The following is a 12,407-nucleotide window of genomic DNA, read 5'->3' on the forward strand; positions in this document are numbered from 1 at the left end:
AATTTTTTTATTTTTTTAACATGAATGGATATGCTGTTCACTGTAGGGGTGTAACGGTACGTGTATTTGTATTGAACCATTTCGGTACGGGGGTTTCGGTTCGGTTAAGAGGTGTACCGAATGAGTTTCCACACGGACATATTAAGTAGCGTAACGCACGTTGTGTAAACAATGCACACCGAGGCGCAACACACGGCATGCTAGCAGCTAACCGGCTAGGATAGACTGACCATACGTCCTCTTTTCACCGGACATGTCCTCTTTTGCGGAGCTGTCAGGGCGGAGTTTCTTAAATGCCTCAAATGTCCGGCATTTTGAGTTAGGGTTGCGTGTATTTTCAATGTACGTTCAGGGTTAAGAAGGGGTTAAAAACAAAACAAACAGCAGCATTGGTGAGGGAGGGGCAGAGACAGAGAGAGAGAGAGAGAGTTATGATAAACGCGCATGCGTCGCCAGGCTCTGCTTTTTATCCATAGACTTATCACATTGAATTTTTTATTATCTATAGCAGGGGTGTCAAAAGTGTGCCCCGGAGGCCATTTGCGGCCCACAGCTAATGTTTTAAAGGCCCACGGCACATTCTAAAAATACTATTAAAATAAACAAAAACATAACAAAAGTGAAATAAAAAAGCTTAAAGGTTAAATGTAATTTAGAAAAAGTTGCAATGTTGACTACTAAAACAAAGCTGTTTTTTTTCTTTCAAACTGTCATTGCTCAAAACATAATATTGAATCAAAATCAATGTTATTATGAATTATTGACCTATCCAAAGTTCCCATTACTTCACATCAAATATTCCAGTAAGAAAAATATTTTTGGGTGGTAGATTTTGCAAATTTGGTAATTAAATAACCCCAAAATGTATATTTTGTTGTTTTCTTACTGTACCGAAAATGAACCGAACCGTGACCTCTAAACCGAGGTACGTACCGTTACACCCCTAGTATTGCTTGTAGGTATAACTTTGAAAACAGCTCAAGTATCATAAAAACTTTACTTTATTTTGAAACCCAAACCCCGGATTGTTTACAGCAGGGGTGCCCACACTTTTTCTGCAGGCGAGCTACTTTTCAATTGACTATGTCGAGGGGATCTACCTCATTCATATACGGTATATATATCATTTATATTTATATATTTGTGAAAGAGACGTTTTTGTTAACAAGTTAAAGGTGTTTAATGATAATACATGCATGTTTAACACATATAGATTCCTTTCTTTCATGAAGACAAGAATATAAGTTGGTGTATTACCTGATTCTGATGACTTGCATTGATTGGAATCAGACAGTGGTGCTGATAATGTCCACATTTCTGAATAGAGGACAAAAAAAAGTCCTCCTTTCTATCCAATACCACATGAAAGTGGTTGGTTTTAGGCATCTTATTTGTCCGGCTTCCATACACTTTACATAAAAAACGTTGGCAGCAAACTCTGTAGCTTGCTTGCTTCTGCACGCCAGCTTTCTGAGACTCTTATTTTGTTAGCGCAGGCAGCATGAAGCAGCGCTTTTATTGTGAAGATAGGAACTGTGCAGTTGGTCTTTAGAGTTTTGACGGAAGGTACGGGGCGAAAGTCTGTTGAAATAAAGTGTTTCTCGCCTTTCTATCGGTAATTTTTTCTTAATAATGATGTCACAGCAGCCAGCATCATCTCACAAGACCCTTGGGTGCCGTGAATGTCAATCAAGTGACGTCTTGGTGAAGATTGATGATCGCAAATTTTTAGGTCTATTTTTTAAATGCCTGGCTGGCGATAGACTGACACACCATACGCGATCGACCGGTAGCTTGCGATCGACCGGTAGCTTGCGATCGACCGGTAGCTCGCGATCGACGTAATGGCCACCCCTGGTTTACAGTATATGTGCCTGCGATTGGCCGTGCTAATTTGAGTTAGCTTGTCTATGAGTTAGTCCATTGTACGTTAGCATTAAGCTGGCGGCATTAGAGCTCAACCTTCATCCTGCATAATTGTATTGCTTTGTTCAGGTAATACCAAAATATGTTATTAATCTAACTTTAATTCTACATGTATATGTCAGACCATACTTGCCAACCCTCCCGGATTTTCCGGGAGACTCCCGAAATTCAGCGCCTCTCCCGAAAACCTCCCGGGACAAATTTTCTCCCGAAAATCTCCCGAAATTCAGGCGGAGCTGGAAGCCACGCCCCCTCCAGCTCCATGCGGACCTGAGTGACGTCAGGTGCGCAACACCACGTAAATCGTTGGCCAACCAAAAAGTAACCCCAGTACGCTATAGCCAACATTCACCAGGAGATGGCAACAGACAAACATAGATCACTCTATTACATTCCTCCCCTTTTAGAAATGTATAGAAGTTACTCAAAATAAAAATAAAAAACCCAACCAAAAAATGCAGCAGCTCAATTAAAAAAACTGTACTTGAGCCACATTCTTTTTTAAATTTTTTTTAGGACTGAACTCTTAACCCTCATTTGTAAAAAATAACATGCTTATTATACAAACAGTATTTGTACACCTTTAACACAGATTTTTATACTGTCTTCAGAGATTCAGTTTTTTTGGTGTTACTCGAAACCTTTCTGGGTACCTGCGAAAGGGTGTTCAGCATGGTTAGAAAAATAGTGACAGAGAATAGAACAAGGATGGACAATTCAACCCTTAACTCAACAATGAGTAGATGAGTGTTATGTGTGTGAATATGTGTAAATAAATGAACACTGAAATTCAAGTATTTCTTTTATATATATATATATATATATATATATATATATATATATATATATATATATATATATATATATATATATATATATATATACTGTATATTACCAAATAAACGCCCTTGGGCAAATAACCGCCCATGTCCTAATAGCCGCCCGGGGTCTGACCCCATTTTGTGAATTAACCGCCTCTTCCTAATAACCGCCTATGTCCAAATAGCTGCCCATGGGCTGTTATTTGCATAATTTAGATTAAAATGCTACTGGGGTTGCATTTGCTGCTTTATTTAAAACTTGGAGTACTGTAGCCTTTATTTTATTTAAGTGACAGTATTATTGTCCTGTTTTGATGGTGGGTTTTATACTTGAGTACTTGGTACCATAATTTTATTCTTCCCGGTAGGCTGCTTTATTTAAAAAGTTTATTTATTTTTAGTATTGGTATTCTATTTGACAATTGTTGCACTACTGCCATGTAGAGGCCTTGTTGATCTCGTCTTTTGATAGCCTACCTCAGGTTGATCTCTTATTTTTTTGTTTGTATGTTTACAATAGCTTTTACATTTAAAGTTTTTTGTACGAAAAAAAAATACTGGGCAGTAGCCAATGTAACCAAAAAATAGCCTGGTGCAGGCTGGTTCAAAAATAAATAAAAGCCTTGTGCAAACAACCGCCTGCTTCTTTTAAACGCCTGTCTCCAAAATCGATTTTGTGAAATAAACGCCCGGGCTACTATTTGGTAATATACGGTATATATATATATATATATATATATATATATATATATATATATATAAAATAAATAAATATATACTGTATATAGCTAGAATTCACTGAAAGTCAAGTATTTCATATATATATATATATATATATGAAATACTTGACTTGGTGAATTCTAGCTGTAAATGTACTCCTCCCCTCTTAGCCATGCCCCCAACCGACCACGCCCCCCACACCCACCTCCCGAAATCGTAGGTCTCAAGGTTGGCAAGTATGATGTCAGACACGCCATCCCATTACACTACAATCCTTTCCGGCAAGTGTGAGGCTCATAATGTGGGGCATCAATTAAGGGGGAACAACATACAGTACCTTTCTTGGCACAAAATACAGCCACATTCTGCATTTGCTTGTTCAACATAATGAACCATAGCATGCATGTAATTACTTACAAGTAGCTACAAAAATCTGATTCCTACCTCATGGTACTTGTGCAGTGCAGCCAATAAGCAAACAGTGAAGCCATTGATGAGTTCATCATTGGGTGCCTGAAAAGTTACTCTGGAGTACCATCGAGTCAGTGCACTATCCAAACAGAAAGGGATCAGACTTTCAAGAGACTTACATAAACAATACAGACCATACAGAAGGAATACAAACTCTGGAACAAAGAAACTGAACAAAGGTGAAAATTATTTACCTGTTGATGCTTGCAACAAATCCCATGACTGACTGGTGAGCCTTGCCGGTGTCATGATGGACGTCAACTCCCACCACCATCAAGTTTTTCTTTTGAAAGTGAAATGCAAATATTTTATTACATACAGTAGGGATAAACAAATAATTGGAGAAAACACAATTTTGTAATTGCAAAATATGTAGGGTGATTGGCAACACTAAATCTGCCCAAGTGTGCGAGTGTGAATGTTTTGTATCTAGGTTGGCCTTGCAATGAGGTGGCATCATGTCCATTCTCAGTTTTTATAAGTTACCGCCAATGTTGAAACGATCAATTTTCATAGGTACGGAAGTGGTAGCAGGTAGCATCTTTTTTTTCCACAAAGCACTTCTGCCATGACCCGCCCCTGCCAAATTTTTATTGGTTGACGTGTGTGTGTGAGACGATTGCTGATAGACGTCTAGTCTCTTACGTGAATGAGCTAAATAATTAGGGCCCGCATGGCCCATTGTATAAGGACTCCCAAAGGGAGTCCTTATGCAATGGGACATAAGGACCTATTGAATTTGTAAGGTTTTATTATTATTATTCTTCCGCAACTTTGCGCTGTAATTTGACCCCCTTAACATACTTCAAAACTCACCAAATTTTACACACACATCAGTAATATACGGCAAAACTTTTTATCAAAAAACCAAACCTCAAAACTCAAAATTGCGCTCTAGCGCCCCCTAGGAAAAACAAAAACTAGACTGCCTGTAACTCCCACTAGGAAGGTCGGAGAGACATGAAACAAAAACCTCTATGTAGGTCTGACTTAGACCTAGTATTGTATATTGTATATCCTCGGGCAAAAATCAACAGGAAGTTGGCAATTCCCCCTTCAAGACAAAAAAGTACTAAAAACAGTCAATTTTGTCTCTTTGAGCTGTATTTTCACCCTCTTAACATGCTCCAAAACTCACCAAACTGAACACACACATCAGGACTGGCAAAAATTGCGATCTAATAAAAAACCTAACCCCAAATCTCAAAATTGCGCTCTAGCGCAATTTTTTTATAAAACGGCGACAAAACTGCAACTCGGAAGAAAAAAATGACAAAACTGCCTGTAACTCCCACTGGGAAGGTCGGAGAGACATGAAACAAAAACCTCTATGTAGGTCTCACTTAGACCTACATTTCATAGATTGACAACCCTCAGCAAAAATCAACAGGAAGTTTGCAATTTCCCCTTCAAAACAACATTTTTTTATAAACCGGTCACTTCTCTTCAAACATTATCTCCTCTGAGCGCGTTTGTCGTTTCAGCTTCAAACTAACACAGGAGAGAGATTGAACCCTTCCAAATAAAAGTTATCGAAATAATTTTTCTAACTGCTCCGGTTTTGATTTTATGAGCCTTCAAAGAACCGCTGCCCTGATGCTGCTGCGCTGCTGTTTTCTCAAGATGGCTGCTTAAAAGCAGGAAGCACCAGCGTGCCCACACAATGCAGACAAGGTAGGTACACTAGACAAAAGTATTGGGACAATTCGGACTAAAAGTAGACAAAAGTATTGGGACACTTAGGACTACCACTGGACAAAAGTATTGGGACACTTACTACTACCACTGAACAAAAGCATTGGGCAACTGGACAAAAGTATTGGGACACTTACACTGGACAAAAGTATTGGGACACTTGGGACTCAAACTTGACAAAAGTATTGGGACACTTAGGACTAGCACCTGCCAAATACGCGGGCCCGACCAACGCTGCTTGCAGCTTTAATATTATTTGATATTTTACGGTAATGTGTTAATAATTCCACACACAAGTCGCTCCAGAGTATAAGTCGCACCCCCGGCTAAACTATGAAAAAAACTGCGACTTATAATCCGAAAAATACGGTAATAATTCATTGATCTTACACAGCCATTTACTTGCATTCCAGGGTAACTTTAAACCAAATATTGGCAGAATGTGACACTTGCACTGTCATAACAAATGATGCGTATGTGTTGATCAAGCCAAAAATGTTGATGTGCTTAATTAAATAGTTACTATTAACACACTATGTCAACAAACAAGGTAATTCCACTAATTTCAGTTTTCCAGCCTAGGTATATGAAGTGGTGCTGGTACAAAGCATGCGACTCACCAAGGGGACATTAACAGTCCAAAGTTCTCCTCCTAATTTGCTGTTTATCTGCAGGAGAATCTTTTGAGCGACACTTCTCAACTTCTGTTGTTGGGAAATTGTCCGGATATTGATGGCCTAGACAGAAAACAGTACTAATTAGTAAAAAAAAAAAAACACCCTAAAACATTTAAAAAATATATAACATCAACTGCATTAATGCATGTCAAAGTGAAATAGCAGCACAACTATGACACACCGCATGAAATGTAATGAATTTAACTTAATGACTCATGTGGCCTAAGATACAGACGCTCTTGCAGCCTGACAGACACGTTTATGAACATCTTCAGGCAGATGATCCGGGATGACTGTACAATACGTCAATTCCCACCTGTACATACACAGTTGGGGAAATATAGGCCATACTTGCCAACCTTGAGACCTCCGATTTCGGAAGGTGGGGGGCGGGGGCGTGGTTAAGAGGGGAGGAGTATATTTACAGCTAGGATTCACCAAGTCAAGTATTTCATATATATAGATAGATATAAAATAAATACTTGAATTTCAGTGTTCATTTATTTACACATATACACACACATAACACTCATCTACTCATTGTTGAGTTAAGGGTTGAATTGTCCATCCTTGTTCTATTTGTCACTATTTTTCTAACCATGCTGAACGCCCTCACTGATGATGCATTGCTGTGTGGCACGCAAAAAGTGCTTTCATCAAATGCACTAGATGGCAGTATTGTCCTGTTTAAGAGTGTCACAACATTGCTGTTTACGGCAGACGAACTGCTTTATGGTAGACGAAATGCTGTTGTTGTGTGTTGTTGCCGCGCTGGGAGGACGTTAATGAAACTGCCTAACAATAAACCCACATAAGGAACCAAGAACTCGCCCTCGATCATTCTACAGTTATAACGTGATTGGGCAAGTACGCTGTTTATATTGTGTGTCTGAATTTCGGGAGAAAATTTGTCCTGGGAGGTTTTCGGGAGAGGCGCTGAATTTCGGGAGTCTCCCGGAAAATCCGGGAGGGTTGGCAAGTATGATATAGGCATTTGATCCCCTACTTATTTAAAACAACGTTTAAGTATGGTACAATGCTGCACAACAAGCAGGGCAACGGCCAATATATTTTAATGCATAAACCACTGAACCTTCAAAGTTGATCATCAATCAATGTTTATTTATATAGCCCTAAATCACAAGTGTCTCAAAGGGCTGCACAAGCCACAACGACATCCTCGTCTCATACGGGGACATTTATTTTTCTGGGAAATTCAATACAGTATTTGATCCCCCAGAAAAAAACACATTATGAGCCTCACACACCGGTTATGTGTACATGAAGCACAAATAAGGTTATTTATAGTTAAGGGCTGGTGTTTGGATTTGGGACGGGTACCAAAAGTCATTTCCATAATGGCACTGGTGCTGACGTTAACAGTAATAAGTAAACCAAAAAAGAAAGTGATATCAAGAAACACCTTGTTAGTAGGCACACAGTATTTTAAACTTGATTGCTTAATTTAACATGCCAAGCACTGCAGTGCTTGTTACAACACAGCACTTTTTTTAACAGCCACAAACCCTGCAATTATCAGCAATAACATTACAAGACAAGCAAATATATTTTTTTAGCACATTTTTCATGTTCAATATTGTTGCTGGTTTTGCTGTGATGATTAAGACATTTGTTTTTACTATTATCATTTTATTTTTAAGATTGAGTTATGTATATTTGTAATTGTAAATTTTTAATTGTCACAACATTCTGTAAAAAAAAATCAAAAAAAAAAAAATCTCACAAGTACGTGTATTAGAGATGCGCGGATAGGCAATTATTTCATCCGCAACCGCATCAGAAAGTCGTCAACCATCCGCAATCCACCCGATCTAACATTTGATCAGAACTGCATCCGCCCGCACCCGCCCGTTGTTATATATCTAATATAGACGATGCAAGGCATTAGTGAGGTTATAAAGCTTTTGCCTGTTAAAGAAAGGAGACTGATCCAACGCAGCACAAACATTCGCGTGCCACGCTGTCACGACCCAGACGCACACCAGTGTGCAATCATATGGGAGCCGCGCTGAGCGCACCTCCCAGCGCGTCTCGCTGCCGGCGACGGCCGGGTATATGGGCCCGACGCTCCAGCGCCATCCATTTTCAGGGCTAGTTGATTCGGCAGGTGGGTTGTTACACACTCCTTAGCAGGTTCCAACTTCCATGGCCACCGTCCTGCTGTCTATATCAACCAGGGTGAGCCCCACCCCTTTTGTGAGCGCACTGCGCGCGGAGTGACCCCTGTTACGCGCCCCCGGCAACATTGGGTGGCGGGCAGGTAAGCTGCGCGGGCGGAGCGCGCGGAGTGACCCCTGTTACGAGCCCCCGGCCACGGGGGTGGCGGGCAGGTAAGCTGCTTACCTGCTGCGCGTGACGCCGGCCGCGGCGAAGGCGGACGAGGCGGGGTGTCGGTGCGGTGGGCGCGGTGGTGACCCTGGACGTGCGTCGGGCCCTTCTCGCGGATCACCTCAGCTACGGCTCCCGGTGGGGCCCTCTCGGGGGAAGGGGCCTCGGTCCCGGACCCCGGCGAGGCGTCCCTTCTCCGCTCCGTAAAAGTGTCCATCTCTTTTTTTTTTTTCTTCTGTTGTGGCATATGCTGCAGGTGCCTGCTCGTTTTTCGTATGTGGGTAACAACATTTAACTATGTATATATATTTCCCAATTGGTTTAACTGCCATCCGCCTGAATCTATTTAAAATCTAATTTTTTTTAATTTCAATCGCCCGAACCGACCCGCTGATAAAATCTAATTTTTTTAAATTTCATCCGCCCGATCCGCGGATAATCCGCGGACTCCGCGGTTGTGCCCGCAAACCGCGCATCTCTAACGTGTATGTTTTCCATTTTTAAAGTACCGTATTTTTCGGACTATAAGTTGCAGTTTTTTCATAGTTTGGCCCGGGGTGCGACTTATACTCAGGAGCGACTTATGTGTGAAATGATGAACACATTACCGTAAAATATCAAATAATATTATTGATCTCATTCACGTAAGAGACTAGACGTATAAGATTTCATGGGATTTAGTGACAGATTGTTTGGTAAACGTATAGCATGTTCTATATGTTATAGTTATTTGAATGACTCTTACCATAATATGTTACGTTAACATACCAGTTGGTTATTTATGCCTCATATAACGTACACTTATTCAGCCTGTTGTTCACTATTCTTTATTTATTTTAAATTGCCTTTCAAATGTCTATTCTTGGTGTTTAGTTTTATCAAATAAATTTCCCCAAAAAATGCTACTTATACTCCAGTGCGACTTATATATGTTTTTTTCCTTCTTTATTATGCATTTTCGGCCGGTGCGACTTATACTCCGAAAAATACGGTACCCGTTTTTGGCGTTGTTTAAGCACGGACACTCGGGCACGTGACTACAGCAATCTCGATTGTTCGTCCGCTCACATTGCCATCTGATTTGAAGCAAAAATATTCCCACAATGGAACATTTGGCTTTGTAAACATATTCAGGGTCTCTGCAGGTTTCAAGAAGTCGAATTCAAGACTTAGTATAGATAGTATATGAATTTAATCACTGCTCTTCCACATTATTGGAAAACAAAATGGTTTAACTTAATTACTTGGATTTTACGGACGCCATGTCTGGCTCACGTCACGGCCGTTAAATATACAAACCCTGTTTCCATATGAGTTGGGAAATTGTGTTAGATGTGAATATAAACGGAATACAATGATTTGCAAATCCTTTTCAACCCATATTCAATTGAATGCACTACAAAGACAACATATTTGATGTTCAAACTCAAACTTTATTTTTTTTTGAAATAATAATTAACTTAGAATTTCATGGCTGCAACACGTGCCAAAGTAGTTGGGAAAGGGCATGTTCACCACTGTATTACATCACCTTTTCTTTTAACAACACTCAATAAACGATTGGGAACTGAGGAAACTAATTGTTGAAGCTTTGAAAGTGGAATTCTTTCCCATTCTTGTTTTATGTAGAGCTTCAGTCGTTCAACAGTCCGGGGTCTCCGCTGTCGTATTTTACGCTTCATAATGCGCCACACATTTTCGATGGGAGACAGGTCTGGACTGCAGGTGGGCCAGGAAAGTACCCGCACTCTTTTTTTTACGAAGCCACGCTGTTGTAACACGTGCTGAACGTGGCTGGGCATTGTCTTGCTGAAATAAGCAGGAGCATCCATGAAAAAGACGGCGCTTAGATGGCATCAAAACCTGTATGTACCTTTCAGCATTAATGGTGCCTTCACAGATGTGTAAGTTACCCATGCCTTGGGCACTAATGCACCCCCATACCATCACACATGCTGGCTTTTCAACTTTGCGTCGATAACAGTCTGGATGGTTCGCTTCCCCTTTGGTCCGGATGACACAATGTCGAATATTTCCAAAAACAATTTGAAATGTGGACTCGTCAGCCCACAGAACACTTTTCCACTTTGCACGAGTCCATCTTAGATGATCTCGGGCCCAGAGAAGCCGGCGGCGTTTCTGGATGTTGTTGATAAATGGCTTTCGCTTTGCATAGTAGAGCTTTAACTTGCACTTACAGATGTAGCGACCAACTGTATTTAGTGACAGTGGTTTCCTGAAGTGTTCCTGAGCCCTTGTGGTGAAATCCTTTAGAGATTGATGTCGGTTTTTGATACAATGCCGTCTGAGGGATGGAAGGTCACGGTCATTCAATGTTGGTTTCCGGCCATGCCGCTTACGTGGATTGATTTCTCCAGATTCTCTGAACCTTTTGATGATATTATGGACCGTAGATGTTGAAATCCCTAAATTTCTTGCAATTGCACTTTGAGAAACGTTGTTCTTAAACTGTTTGACTATTTGCTCACGCAGTTGTGGACAAAGGGGTGTACCTCGCTCCATCCTTTCTTGTGAAAGACTGAGCATTTTTTGGGAAGCTGTTTTTATACCCAATCATGGCGCCCACCTGTTCCCAATTAGCCTGCACACCTGTGGGATGTTCCAAATAAGTGTTTGATGAGCATTCCTCAACTTTATCAGTATTTATTGCCACCTTTCCCAACTTCTTTGTCACGTGTTGCTGGCATCAAATTCTAAAGTTGATGATTATTTGCAAAAAAAAAAATGTTTATCAGTTTGAACATCAAATATGTTGTCTTTGTAGCATATTCAACTGAGTATGGGTTGAAAATGATTTGCAAATCATTGTATTCTGTTTATATTTACATCTAACACAATTTCCCAACTCATATGGAAACGGGGTTTGTACACGTTGGGCAAGCTAGCTTTATTCTCAATGGGTACTAGGCGCTATTTAGCCATTTTTAAAAAAATAAAAAATGTCCTATGCTCAGTGATAACCCGCTCGCCAAAGCAAACCCCTTTAAATAGAACCCATGGCAAGCATGTGGAGTTGAATGTGCCCAATAAACTTGCTGTGCGAAGAGAACGGTTTGCCCTATTTTTTGTGGAGAACCAGCTAAGTGATTTCCACCAAATATTAATTGGGAATAATGGCTTTCTCCATATCGAGGAAACTATATGTCCCATTTTAATTTTGTTGCTTCAGATTTTGTCTGTTACCTGTGATGGTATGGGATTTTGAACACAGCAAAGCTTCTTGATGGCACTGTAGAGATCAGTTCTGTTCCCTACCAGGATGCACACTACAAGCTGCAAATTAGGCTGTTAAAAACAGAAAAGACAGGTGAGTTAAAAATTAGGACCGTAAGCAGTTTTTTCAACATGGCAAAAAAATCATAACATTTCTGCCAATCTACAATGGTCAAAACAATTCATTCCAAGACTGATTTTTTTTGTATTCCATAAAAATGTTCACAAAAAACATTTTCCAACAAAAAGTAACAGTTAGATGCTGTTACTCAAGCGAGCAGCTCAGAGGCATAAGACTTTAAACATTTTCATATACAACTCTTGGCAGAAAATATGGAGTCACCAATCATGGATGATGTTCATTTTTGTTTAATATAAAAATGCAGATAGCAGACATGAGAAAAAAACTATAGTCATTTTAAATGGCAACTTTCTGGCTTAAATTTTAAACGAAATAAGGAAAAAAATATGGTAGTAACAGTTTTTTTATTTTTAGATTAAGTAGAGTAAAAAA

General features: G+C 40.0%; 1 protein-coding gene across 2 annotated transcripts in view; it reads right to left on the minus strand.

Annotated features, from left to right (window-relative positions):
• piwil2 (piwi-like RNA-mediated gene silencing 2) overlaps positions 1 to 12,407 on the minus strand; it is a 71,521-nt gene that overhangs the window by 13,969 nt on the left and 45,145 nt on the right. For both annotated transcript variants that reach the window (XM_061985884.2, XM_061985883.2), the window contains 4 exons: positions 11,864 to 11,965; positions 6,254 to 6,370; positions 4,133 to 4,221; positions 3,912 to 4,017 (listed from right to left, as the gene is read on the minus strand). In XM_061985884.2, coding sequence (XP_061841868.2) covers positions 3,912 to 4,017; positions 4,133 to 4,221; positions 6,254 to 6,370; positions 11,864 to 11,965 — 414 coding nt within the window. The remainder of the gene's footprint in view (positions 1 to 3,911; positions 4,018 to 4,132; positions 4,222 to 6,253; positions 6,371 to 11,863; positions 11,966 to 12,407) is intronic.

This window comes from Nerophis lumbriciformis, linkage group LG12 (genome assembly GCF_033978685.3).
Source record: "Nerophis lumbriciformis linkage group LG12, RoL_Nlum_v2.1, whole genome shotgun sequence".
In the NCBI taxonomy this organism is placed as follows: Eukaryota; Metazoa; Chordata; class Actinopteri; order Syngnathiformes; family Syngnathidae; genus Nerophis; species Nerophis lumbriciformis.